General features: G+C 39.2%; 1 protein-coding gene across 1 annotated transcript in view; it reads left to right on the top strand.

Moving 5' to 3' along the window:
• The window catches only part of ghrhra (growth hormone releasing hormone receptor a), a 48,239-nt gene that overhangs the window by 808 nt on the left and 33,727 nt on the right, over positions 1-13,704 (top strand). Inside the window, exon 2 of the mRNA XM_085389696.1 lies at positions 222-330. Coding sequence (XP_085245822.1) covers positions 222-330 — 109 coding nt within the window. The remainder of the gene's footprint in view (positions 1-221; positions 331-13,704) is intronic.

Below are 13,704 nucleotides of genomic sequence, written 5' to 3'. Positions count from 1 at the left end.
TCGTTTTTCTTTTCTAGAGTGCAGGCTCGTTATCTTCTCTAAAACTATGTCTGTTGTTGATGTTTGTTTAATAAACTGCATTTCACTTCCAAGTCGCTCCCCCCCCCACAAATGCTGCACCGTTTGGCACCATAACTCCATCAGGCTCCGAGCGAAAGAAAGTCAGCTTGTGCACATGTGTCTGCTTTCCTGCAGATAACTTAGTTGGATCTTATTTTCAGGCCGAAGCAATTCATCCGGACTGCGCCATCATCTCCCAGCACCTGAGGGCTCGTGAGATATGTAGCCAGACGAGGAGGAGCGAGGCGCAAAACCAAACCGACCACAGCGGTGGGTTCGCGCGCGCGTGTGTGTGAGTGTGTGAGGCTTTCTGTTTCTGCAAACAAGCAAACATTTCAAGAGATAAGCAAGAAACGTTGGCGCACTGGGAGAGGATTTTAATAGACTGGAATGTGGGCTGAACTAAAAAAAAGGAGTTTTGAGATGGGCTGGGGAGTGAAAGGTACAACAAAACGCGTTTTTACGCTCACAGAGGAACACAGTGCAGGTTAAAGCTTCCGCTAGTTTGGTTGGATGTCTTCTTCTTTGTGCTGTGATATTTGCGTCCTTGTGAGAGGCAATTTGCTTTCAACACGGAACACACACACACAAAAAAAAAGAAAGAAAGAAAGAAAGAAAGAAAATATGCTTGGTATAAACTGAATATGTACCAATCAAGTATTTTTCATTTGACCAGATTCCATTAAATTGAATATTTTACATCGTACTTACGTAACAAAATTACGTGGAAAGTTAGTGAGCATTTTTGAACATAAGCATATTTTTGAGTGAAATCTATCCAAGCACGGCATGCACGATGCATATCATAAAGACCAAACATATAAAAAGAACCATACCGGTGAAAACATTTGGAGCTTTCATCAATGAGCAATGAGCAAGTAAACCACTTGAATTAACTGAAAATTATGTTTACATAAGACATTTAAATTTTCTTTTTTTTTTTAAACCTGCATTTCTTTTATAACAGATTAGAGTCACAGCTTTGACTGGTTTCCTTTCTTTAAATGACCCGTTTTGACAAACCAGTGACAGAAAATGTACCAGCGACCACCACAGCAACTATACAGTGTAACCTCTTAGGAGAGACCATGGTTTTGAAAAGATCAGCTGATTAACCCAATTTTACTTTTAACCTTATCAACCATCCATTTAAGCTTCTGTAGATGCTTTCTTTCTGACAACGATCACAGTAATAGGTGGTAAAAGTTCATATGTCTAATGGAATAGAAATAGCAACAGAAAGGACTGTACGCATTTAAAGTGACAAAACAGACAAAACAATATAGAATACGCCTCTGTGATTAAAATCAAATTATAATATAGGATAAAAAACACAATACATTTAAAATAGTGACAAATTAATTTACTTGTATTGTCTGTACAGCTTTCAGGTACATTTTGTGCTCCTTGCTCATTCTACTGCATTAGAATGCAAGAACATCTTTAGTTTTTACACCACCACTTAATATGATATTCCTACTTTTACTTATGTAAATGTTACTGTTTGTCATGTGATAGTATATTAAGAAGAAGTACATCATAGTAACATACCCATTAAAACTATAGTCTGTTTATTTGTAGTAGTTCAGCTGTGTTAAATTGAACTTTTTTTAAAAGGCTGAAAATGCCAGTAACACTGGAAAATTGTGTTGGTGCACTACTTTATCTCCATAATGACCTTTTTCTCACTCTTGTCACCTTTACTTCCTCCTGGTGAGGCCTCACCTGCTCATTCTTCCAATGTGACTCACTCATTATTATTATTTATTTATTTTTTAAAATGAATGAACTTCCATCTCCCCGTGCACTTTAATGTCTCCATAGCAGACATTTCATCAGATACTACCCTAATACAACAACAACTTAAAAGTTCCCTTCTGTGAGAGTGATGAACTTTAACATTTCCAAACTAATTTGATCTTAATTAATAGTGAAGTGGCACAACACATCGGTGCAAAGTTGTCATCTGCTGCTCATTACTGAGACAAATGTCTTTTGATAAAATGTGTGTTTGTGCTCCATTTGCATAATAGCAACTGTGCAGATGACATGTGTTATCATGCAGAGATAGAACCCAAAGAGAAATGCAGATCACTCCTAGTGGTAAAGGGCCCAAACAGATGTTACATGAGCTGTACCAGTTTGAAATGTGATGCCATTAGCTACAAATTTGAAAGTGATGGTTTGATTCAATCTAATGCCTGTTAACACTTATTTGTATTGACAGTTTAATTTGTTGGTTGCAAAGAAGTGCTCTGTGCATCACAGTGTATCGCCTGAAGTCCTGCAGCAGTCTGAACCTATAATAGGGTCACTTGATCCACCCAAGTATAGGTTTCATCACATAGGAAAGTGTCTGTCTTCTAAATCCAAATTGGGAGCTGGTTGCACAGGAGATGGGCGTGATAGCTGAAGGTTCTGCCTCCCATTTTACTTTCAGAAACTCTAGAAATCACAAGTACGCCAACAATCTGAGAGTGAAGTGCTGTAGTGTCATAATGTGGTATGAGGTCTTTAAGATCTGATAGGGCCTGATTAGTTCAGACTCTGCATGTGAGGAAAAGCATTTGAAATTCAATTCTGGCTTTTACAGGGAGCCAATGAAGAAATATTAATATGGGAAAAACATAAGCAAAGTTGGTTGTGGCTCAGGCCTTAGAGCAGGCCATCTACTAATCCCTGGCTGCTCCAGTCTGCATGTCAGATATCACTGGGTAAGATGTCAAATTTCTCTACGATGCCCCGGCTTCATTCAGATATAGCTGAATATCGTCTGCATAGCAAGGAAAATATATGCAGTGTTTTCTAATAATATTGCCCTATGGAAGCATGTATGATGTAAAGGATACTGGTCCCGGCACAGATCGCTATGATATTTTGTCCAGAGTGCCCATTTACATGCTCTCATCTGTTTTAGTCTACATAGAAAGATAAGTCCTTCAAGTTTGCGGACCTTTAAAATCTTTAAAAAATACTGTTGATTACTATGGAATTTACATTTTAACAATACTCTAACTTTCTGTCCCATCATCAGGGGGAAAATGTATATTTGTCCAAACATCTGTAAAAGTAATAATATCTTCACAGTTAATAAATAAGAGCTTTCTAATGTACAGCTTGTCATTGTGAGTATGTTAGCATGCTGATGCAACAAGAGTATACTCAAAGGTTAATGGGGTAGGCAGGTGCACTTTTAATGCTGTTGGAAATGATAGGATCAAGGACCATGCCGTCATCTAAAATACAATACTTATGTAATTTCCGTTGCTGCGTTACTTTTATCTTCTGAAGCATCATCAATGTTTGAGGGTTCATTTTGTCCATGTTTTCGTCATTCTTCTCCCCTGTGGAGGTCCTTTGGAACATTGGGGGAAATCTGCTACACAGCAACCGATTTCTGTAATCATATTAAGTTTTTTGGGTTATGCAGCAATATAATGTATTATTTATTTGCATAAATGACACATTGAAAGAGAAAACAATTAAATACCCTCCTTTCTTTCTGGACACTTGCACAACAATCAGGTGATTTTGGTTCGTGTGAAGGGAGGAGGAAAATGGCAAAACATTTACATTTTTTGTGGAGTGGTGATATGAAGATTACTTTTATTTTTGTTGCACATAAGGACAAGAGGGGAATTTGTGACCAGGGTAAAACAAATACATTATACTGCTAATCCAGCATTGGCTATGTGCAAGCATCTGCACAGACAGCATGCTAAAACCAAGCCAGTTAAAGAAGCCAGAGTGATGTTAAGGCTGAGTGAATGCTTAACATCCAGCAGCATCTTCAACAGGTAACAAAGGCATCAAATGCACTGGAAAGAAGAGGAATGAAAGTCAGTAGAAGCAAGTGTGAGAGTGAGAGGGAGACAGGCGTAACAGTGAAACTGTAAGAAACAGAGGTAATAATGGTAGGTTAGTTTAAATACACAGGGTGGAGATTGTGCAGGCGGGGTGGAGTAAGGCGGAGTGATTTGTTAAAAAAGAAGGATATCAGCAAGAGTGTAAAAGGAAGGTTTACAAGATCGTCGTGAGGCTTGCTATGATTTGGAGATGTTGGCACTGACAAAAAGACAGGAAGCCAAGCTGAAGATGTTAAGGTTTTCATTCTGAATGACTAAAATGGACAGAATTAGAAATGTGTACATCTGAGGGACAGTGGACTGATTAAGATAGACAGGCAAGGCCAAGATGGTTTAAACATGCACAGAGAAGAGATGGTGGATATACTGGACAAAGGATTTTAAGGATGGAGCTGCCAGAAAGGGAGTTAAAGAGGAAAACCACAGAGAAGTTTCATTGATGTAGTGAAGGAAAACATGGAGGGTTGGTGTGACAGAAAAAGATGCTGGGGATAGGGTGAGATGGAGGCAGATTATCCACTGTGGCGACTCCTAAAGAGAGCAGTTGAAAGAAAAAGAAGATATCTTCAAATGCTGTAGCAAGGGCATCAAATATATGTCAGTCTTTTATGCATGTCTAAGTCAGCAGAACAGAGGATCTCTCAAAAGAATTCATTCAAGTGACACCAAGTTAGCTGCATCATCTGGCTGTCTAGCAGTCCTCATTAATTCCTTATTATTATCCTTATTATTTCTTTTTTCAAAGCTTGCCAGGCATTAAATGAGTTGCTTGTGAGATTGAAATGACAAATATGATTTTACCAAAAAACTATGTAAACAAATACACATGAGATCAATCCCTTTCTGTATTGATCCAGCCGCTGGATTGGAGTGACTGTAGCTCAGGAGGTACAGCAGGTCATCTACTGATTGCAAGGTTGGTGGTTAGATTCCTGGCTCCCCCAGTCTGCATGCCAAATACTAACCCCCACTTGCTCTCCGATGCATGAATGCGTATGAATGTATGTTAGTTAGGAAGCACTGACAAAGCATAGACAACAGTGCTTGTGTGTATGAGTGAATGTTGCGCTTTGAGTACTCCAGGAGAGTAGAAAAACGTTATATAAGAATCAGTCCATTTACCATTCCTTTCTCTCAGAAATGAACTGATTGTTTGCAACTGATGATGCTTTTACTGAATTTCAGTTTCAGAATACTTAACAATGAACCTTCTGCACATTTTGAATCTTTGATAAAAATATTGCTGAAGATGATCTAATATTGAACATATCAGTATAATTACAAAGTAAACACAGAAAACTCTGATGTGGGATTAGTAGGGATGGAAATTTAGTGATTCAAATGTCATTATCGACATCACTTACCGATTTGATTCTTTATTGATTCTGATTGATTCTTATGTACTGCAAGGAGAAATAACTACTCATTACTACTCATTACATTACATTTGCATTTCTCTGTAAAATGACCTGAAATGCATCATCTCCTAATTTAACAATTTGAACCATTTAACAATAAAAACCTAAAGTCTTCAAGTTGTCACACACAAATCCATATCCCATTGAATACACGGTGGCCAGAGTGATTCTACTTTTTGAAACATGAACAGGTAGAAATGCGGGTTACAGCCAAGCTTCAGTTTGCTACCTGCTGAATTTTAGGGTCTGGCTGTTGGGCTGGGTTAGGCATTCACTTAGCTTTAACATTATTCTGGGTTACTGGCTAGCTTAGCATTAGCATGCTGTCTGTGCAGATGCTTACAAAGAGACAAAGTTGTGTTAGCAACCTAATGCAGCTGTTATTGTCCTGGATGCAGTTTTCCGTTTAACATTTCGCTCTTGTTTTATAGTGCAATGAAATATAAATAAAATGTCCATATCCACGCTGCATCACCAATTCCCTCCCCCACACACTAAGTGAAATCAGCTGATTGTAGCACAAGTGCAGTTGGAACCAATGAACAGGATGAGCAGGCAAGCAGAATAACAATTCCAAGGAAATGAACTACTGGGAACCAGTTCTCTATAAGATTCCCATCCCCAGGAATTAGAACTTTTGCCACTGCCACGGCATCCTACTTACCCAACCACACTCAGACTTACGGCAAGCATTGTTATATGTCACCCAGAAAAAAAAATGTGTGTTCAATCAATAGATTAATTTTCAAGTCGCTTTAAAAAGCAGTCTCATAACAATGAATACACTCATTGTCATGGTAAACTGTGTGGCTGGCAGGATGAAGGACCCAAATGCAGAACTTGTACACGTAAAAGTAAACTTAAAATGGCAGCTTTATTTGCTGGGAAAAATAATCAAACCCAAACTAAGAACTAAACACTGGGAAGCTAGAAAACTAAGACAAAGAGTAAACACACAGCAAAGAGGGCACAACGCAACAGACAGAGGAAAACACAGGGCTTCAATACACAAGAAGGTAATGAGGGAACGAAACACAGGAGGAGAGCACAGCTGGGAATAATCACACATAATGAGACAAACAGGAAGCAAAACTAAATATACTGCACATGGGATAAGGACTATCAAAATAAAACAGGAAGCATGACAAATATGTGAATGCAGACAAGACACTTTAACAGTATGACTGGGGGAATGAAAACAGAGACAGGACTAGAAACTGAGACATGGAGACATGAGTGACCAGGGGAACAGAGGGAACTAGAAACACTGAGACAAGAGTAACTAAACGTGGAACACAGGTAAGACACAGAAACCAACCGACCCAGGACCATGATACTCATGTTTTCTAAAATACCATATCTGGGGCCAAAGTACTTGTTCTTCATAAATATACTCCAGTATGTCCTGCTCTAGAAGTAGTAAGTCAAAAGTTTCTATTGCAAAATATGATCATGTGATCATAATCAACCATATGTGTACAGTCATCCAAAAAAGACAAAGACACAAACAAATAAACAAACCAAAAAACATCTGTTTGCACAATAAACATTAACATTAATAACACTGAGAAGTCAGTTCAATTCATGCTGTATAATAAATGAAGATGTTATCGAGTTGCTGCCTCAGTGCTGCTCGGGAAACGCTCATTTGTGTCCAAAGTTACTTCATACGTCACTGTTAATCCTAAATGGGGTGACATTCATGGCTAAGTGTATAATACTCTGGAGATGTCTGTTAATCAAAGCCTAAGAATAGATCCCTGCTCAGTGTGGGTTAAAACCCTTTGATCTGAAAGGAAACGTTTAAAATAAATCATCAACCTCTCGACATTTCAGTTAATTGTAAACTCTAGCAGTTTATAGAACTCCAGAAGCACTGGGGAATAAAACATTTCAGCTTCTGAGATGATTGTTTGCAATTCCCCCTGCAGTTGAACACAAAGATGTCAGAAACAGTATAAGTTTCCATAATTTGGGGTTTTGGCTGCACTCGCTCTGGCTTTTGTTACATGAATGAATGAGGACAAATGCAAAAATCCTTAACATAGATCACATAATTGTGCCTCTTTCATTGACACCTCTAATCTCAGGCTCAGTGTCTGTATGACTCAAGCTCAGAGATCTAAGTTTAAGCACTTCCAAGCGGGAACTCTCTTATGGGAATTATTATTGCACCACTTGAGAGACAGCAAAAGTTTAATTTGAAGTTGGAAGCAACACAACATGTATGAGGAACACAAAACAGCTTGAGGTAAACAACTTAATATAAAACTTGGTGCATATACACTTCAAAGGACCTGTTAAAAAGGCCTGTGGAAACAAATATGGAACAGAATGAAGAGTCTGCAGTCTTCTGACAGTCCTGTGAGAAACATGGACAGGACAGGATTGTAAGTTGTAAGCTGCAGCTAACGGCAGTGTCATGCTTAAACTAACTTGTATAACACACTGTCAGAGCTTGCTGAAAATCAAAAGGTTTTCATACTGTTCCAAATGGCCACACTTAACGGCAGTGAAAAGTGAGCTGTCATAGAGAGTGACGATCCATTTATCCATCCTGGGTCTGCATTTAGGAAGTGCCCAGGAAGCATCCCAGTCAAATGCCTCCTTTGACCTTGAAGTACTAAAACTCTCCAACCCAGAGTAGGCAATCTACCCTTTTACAGCCGAAAAAAGGGTAGATTTTCTCACCCAGGAGCATGTTAAATATAAAGATTGTTTTTAATACTTAGATGAAAATCTTTGTGACTGTTTCTATTGTAGATCCAGCACAAAGTACTATATTTCCTCTACCAGGCTTTTGGCTGAGTCAGAACAAAGCGCAGAGCCCTGCACACTTCAGATTTCATCCTGCTACTTCTATCAGCATTCACATCATCACTAAACACTATGATCCAGCTCAATGCATACCCATGATATAATATCACATCCACATATTTGACATTAATGTTGGATGCTTCAGCTGTTTATGATCTTCTCCATACTTTTCTCTTCCCATTATTTTGTTAGAAGATTTTTTTTCAGATCCGTGCAGGCTCTTTCAGATAGTTTCTGTCAGAATCTAATCTGGCCCTCCTGGCCCTCTCTGTTTCTTTTTATAAAGGTGTCCCTTGATTGTACACTTGAGAGTGTTCTTGACTTGGTTAGAGGTTTTGAAGTTGTTTTTCTTAACCATGGAAATAAGCCATCATTCACTTTAGTTGTCTTCTTTGGTCTTTCGGGGCTTTTGAAGTTGTTGGGCTGGTCAGTGCATTAAATCCTTTCAAGAATGAACCAGATTGTTGATTTGGCCGCTCCTAAATTTGTTCCTGATTAGTTTATTTTGTTTTTTCAGTCTAATGGTCAATTGCACCAACATGTCTTTGGGCCTCCTATTTCAAAGTACACTGAAAATCTGTACAACACAAAGTCAACACTTCAGATATCATGTCTGCTTCAATAATCATGAAATTCCATGAGGGAACAGGCACCATCTGGCCATGGAACTGCTTGTCAGTTAATTGTTGAACTTATTTTGAGCCTCTGAAAATGGGGGACTGTGTGTAAAAATGATTGAAATTCCTAAACAGTTAATGCAAAAATCTTTAAATCTGTTGAATTAAGTCCTGCAGTCTGCACTTCAACCACATGTTGGTTGTTTGGTTTCAAATCCATTGTGGTGGTTTACAGAGAAATTATGGAGCTAACTGTAAATGGTGAACCACTGACTTTTTAAGTAAAATGGATTAAAAATTTTTTTTACACTACATGGTCAAAAGTAGTGGGCAAACCTACACATTGCACCTACAGGAGCAATTCAGCCTTCAAAACCCATGAAATGAAGCTCCCAGTGCACAGGTTTTGTCCTGATGTTAATACCAGCGGATGTTTGGAGCTCTGCAGTCGAGTCAGCAAAGCATTGGGGAGTTTTACTACTCTGCAGCTCAGCACTTGGCCAACCCAGCATTTACCTCTACTTGGTTTGTCACTTTTGCTTTTCTAAACATTTCCACTTTGCAATAATATCCCTTACAGTTAGTTGATTATAGAAAATCTAAGTCAGAGGTCATTTCACAATCTGGCTTTTCTATTCACTTTTCCTGTTACAGTACCACACTCAAATTGATAAGCTCTTTAGAATGTGGTAATGGGACGAAAAACACCAGAATTAGAAAATTAAGAGGTGTGGTCCAATACTTTTATCTGATATAGTGCGTTTATACCGAAACAATCCACATCTGTCACCTTAAGACAAAAGGTTGATTCTGTTCATCTGGACGTAGCGTTTTCAGTGGGAGAAACGTTTTGTCACTCATCCAAGTGACTTCTTCAGTCTTAGCCTGGGTTTCCCCAAGCTTATAAACAGTACATTTGCACAATGACTGAAACTAGCACCAGTGAATGAACAATCGGCTGAGAGGTCAGTTTCTTGATCATTAACATGCAAATTGTTATGACCATTGATCAATGGCCATGAGTACCATTTACAAAGAGTTGTGGAATGCCTGCAATTACACCATTGTAAGATGGCGAAAGACGTACCCTTAGGCTTCCTGCTCAATTCCAAGGTGGTCTTTCTCTTTTAATCTAAGACACTTCATATTGCAAAACTATGCAAATTAGTGGTGTAGAAGTACAGAGTGGTTAAAAATAAAGTAAATTTGTACTTACATACATAAATATTTGAGTAGATTCATGCATTTCATTACTAAATTGCTATAATGTAGTATTGGCAGTGGGTGCACTTCAAAGCATCCACATCTGTTTTTTCCTGTGTATAGTAAGCCCACGTGCTGTCACTGTGTCAGGATATGCCAGTGTCCTAATTCACACTGTCATCGTGCACCAAGTCTTTAGAAAAGCAGCAATTTTAGCACATTTGGTTCCCATTTTGGCATCCTCTCACCTTTACAGCTTCATAGAGCTTCTATATGGAGCTTTCAATACGTGGTACAGGTACAACCAACGGCATACAGTGCACTCTAATATTAGATATGTCTGACTTTTAATGAATTTACCTGCCGCTTTATATTGTAGTAAGTTGATTTAAATTCAACCCTACAAGCTGCCAGATCATTTTTGCTCTGCACCTGAAATTCAATAATTAAATCAGGTCTCCCTTCAGCTATTCTCTTTTTGACTGTCAACAATGCTGCAGCTGAGAAAACAGATAGGACTCCGGTTTGGGTTTGTTCGTTCTCTGCCATGAAACTGAATTATTTTGTAACTGTTCTCTTTGTTCTGTAAGGATTAGACCTCTCTGATGACAATCCTCCCACATACAGTGTGCTTAAGAAGACGTTTCCCTCTCACCAGATTTAAATTTGAGGATCCAGTTTTGTCTATAATCAGTGAGAAATATCTGCAATCTTGGAGAATGCATTTTCCTAATCCTTGATGACAGTTTAGTCCTTGTATAAATCTTTTATTTCGAGCTTAACCCCAGCAGGTAGTTAACTGCAAGCTTGTACCCACTATGTAACCATTGTTTTTACTCAGAACTTTACTTTAATCGCCTTATCCACAGTAGATCTTACCCCCCTCACAACAAGATGCTCTTGATAGGGAGTGGTTTGAAAAGCATTGTTTCTCAGGCTGTGATTAATTCTGGCTTAGTGTGGATGGAAAGCCATGAGAGAGGAGAAGAGGCTCTTTTATAATTAGCTGGTTTAGCGGAGACATAACAAGCTTTTTTTTTTTATCTAATTTTTTTGCTGCACATATTTGTCTTTAATGAGATTAATTATGGTTATTTTGCTTTTAAGTATTACAAAAAGCATGCAAGCTTTATCCTGGAACTGTCACAGACAGCCAAAGGGATCCAAAAGAAGATTGTGGTACAGACGAGAACAGTTTATCACCAGGTTTGCGGTTTAATTACATTTAATTAGGGTTGCCCAGAGATTGTGGGTTGCAGAAGGTAAGTGTGAGTGAGTGATCAAAGGTATGCTGAATTAGCTGAGCATGAACTGGCTGAAAGAGGGAGTTGCAGGATGAGGTTAACTATGCAGCTCACTGAGCGGTGCAGAGCTGGGCAGGAAAGTTTTCATATGCCCTACTATATAGTTGTAGTGCAAAGGGAAAACAGCTGCCAAGGGCAAGGGGAGATGTACACAGGGCGCCAGTCCACCACAGAGGTGTTTCATATGTTCTAGTTCAAAATTAAGGACTGAGGTTTCCTCTCCTCTCACTGTTGACTAGGGCAGTGTCCACCATACCAACAAGCAGCTAGAAGTGGTGGCAGGGACTAACTTCTGTATAGATTAAATTAACTAAAGCAGAGGTGCAGAATTGCATCTAAGCTTTATTAAGGCATTTGCATTTTCTAAACAGAGAGGGGACCAAAAATGTGGCTGTACAAGAAAAGTACGGATATCAGAATTATCCAGTGGACATCAAGTGTTCAGTGTCTGCATACAATTTTCAAGACAATCCATGCAGTAGGTTTTGAGTTATTTCATCCCAAAGAAAGACTGACACTTCTAGTCATAATGGAGCCAACAGATGAAGACATGAACTGTAAAACATGCATCGTCTGTGTGTTTGGTTGTGACCTGCTGTGTTAAAACAACCCCACAATTCATAGCGCCAACCCATGAGATACCAACTCATTGAACAAACACTGAGTGAGATGATAGATGATTTGAAGCATCCCTCCACACAATCCCCTTTGTCATTTCTGAATCCTCGACTTCAGGAACATCAGACCGAGTCAGCCTGACAGCCACACAGTCCAACCATCCAGGGGTCTCTGCGAATGCACCCCTGTTTCACTATCGCTTCCCAGGGTTACGACGGGTTGCGGATTATCTGATTAGATGAGTGCAGTTGGTTTTGTGGGACAGAAAAACATTATCATAATGGATTAGACATGGTGGCTTTATACAGATGAAGTGAGGCACAGAGAGAAAATGGGAATTTCACTCTGACAGAGTCACTGCTCTGTCTCACATAAATGTCAGCAGCCACTACACTGCTTAAAAATCACCTGCAGGGCTCATGACTGAGTGCTGAGCTGTTTAATCTACTATATAATGAAGATTATATCAGCCTTTATTTATATATATAGATATATATCTTTATCTCTCTCTCTCTCTCTATATATATATATATCGCTCTCTCTCTCTCTCTCTCGCTCTCTATATATATATATATATATAGAGAGAGAGATCAAGGCTGCACTCCTTGATCTGAGTGCAGCCTTTGACACCATCTCTCATCCCATTCTTCTTAGCAGATTAGCTTCTATTGGTCTCTCTCATACTCCACTAGCCTGGTTTAAATCATACCTGTCTGACCGCACTCAGTTCATTCAATTAAAATCCTTCACTTCTCAGCCTTCTCCTCTATCTACTGGGGTGCCCCAGGGATCTGTCCTCGGGCCCCTTCTTTTCATCATTTACCTTCTTCCACTCTGACATATTTTTCGTAAATATAATATTCAGTTCCACTGCTATGCCGATGACACCCAGCTTTACCTCTCTACCAAACCCGATTCTACTCTTCCTCCACCCTCCCTTATCCTCTGCTTAGCTGAACTCAATTCCTGGTTCTCCTCCAACTTCCTTAAACTCAACAGCAATAAATCAGAACTTCTCCTGGTCGGCACTAAACGACTGCTATCCAGAATTAACAATTTCTCTCTCACCATCAATAACTCACTGGTCCCTATCTCTCCCTCTGTGAAAAGCTTGGGTGTCATTCTTGATAGCACATTATCCTTTAATTCACATATCAATAATGTCACACGTGCAGCATATTTCCAACTCCGTAATATCAATCGCCTCCGCCCTTTTCTCACTCCTCATGCCACTGCCATTCTCGTCCATAACCTTGTTATCTCTCGAATTGACTACTGTAACTCACTATTATTTGGCCTTACACAAAAATCTATTAACAAGCTCCAACGTGTCCAGAACTCTGCTGCCCGTATTATTACTAGAACTTCCTCTACCCACCACATCTCCCCAATCCTGAAGCAGCTTCACTGGCTCCCGGTTAAATTTCGCATCCATTTTAAAATAATCCTCTATACATTTAAGGCTATTCATTCTCTCTCTCCACCATACCTCTCCGATTTAGTACAGATGAACTTCCCATCCTGGTGCCTCAGATCCTCATCTTCTCTTTCTCTCTCTGTTCCTTCCGCTCGTCTGATTACAATGGGGGGGCAGGGCTTTTAGTTGCTCTGCCCCTCGACTTTGGAATTCCTTACCCCCCGACCTCAGAAATATTAGTTCATTCCCTCTTTTTAAGTCCACCCTCAAAACTCATCTGTTTAAAATTGGTTATGTTTAAACCTCTGTATGCTCTAACTTTTATCTATTATTCTTATTATTGTGTATATTTCCAGTTTCTGTGTTTTTATCTGTTGTACAGTG

Source organism: Rhamphochromis longiceps, linkage group LG18, assembly GCF_057381845.1.
Source record: "Rhamphochromis longiceps isolate RC_006_pf linkage group LG18, R_longiceps_female_GT1.1, whole genome shotgun sequence".
Lineage (NCBI taxonomy): Eukaryota > Metazoa > Chordata > Actinopteri > Cichliformes > Cichlidae > Rhamphochromis > Rhamphochromis longiceps.
The sequence above is the reverse complement of the archived record's forward strand: the minus strand, read 5'-3'. Positions and strand labels throughout refer to the sequence as shown.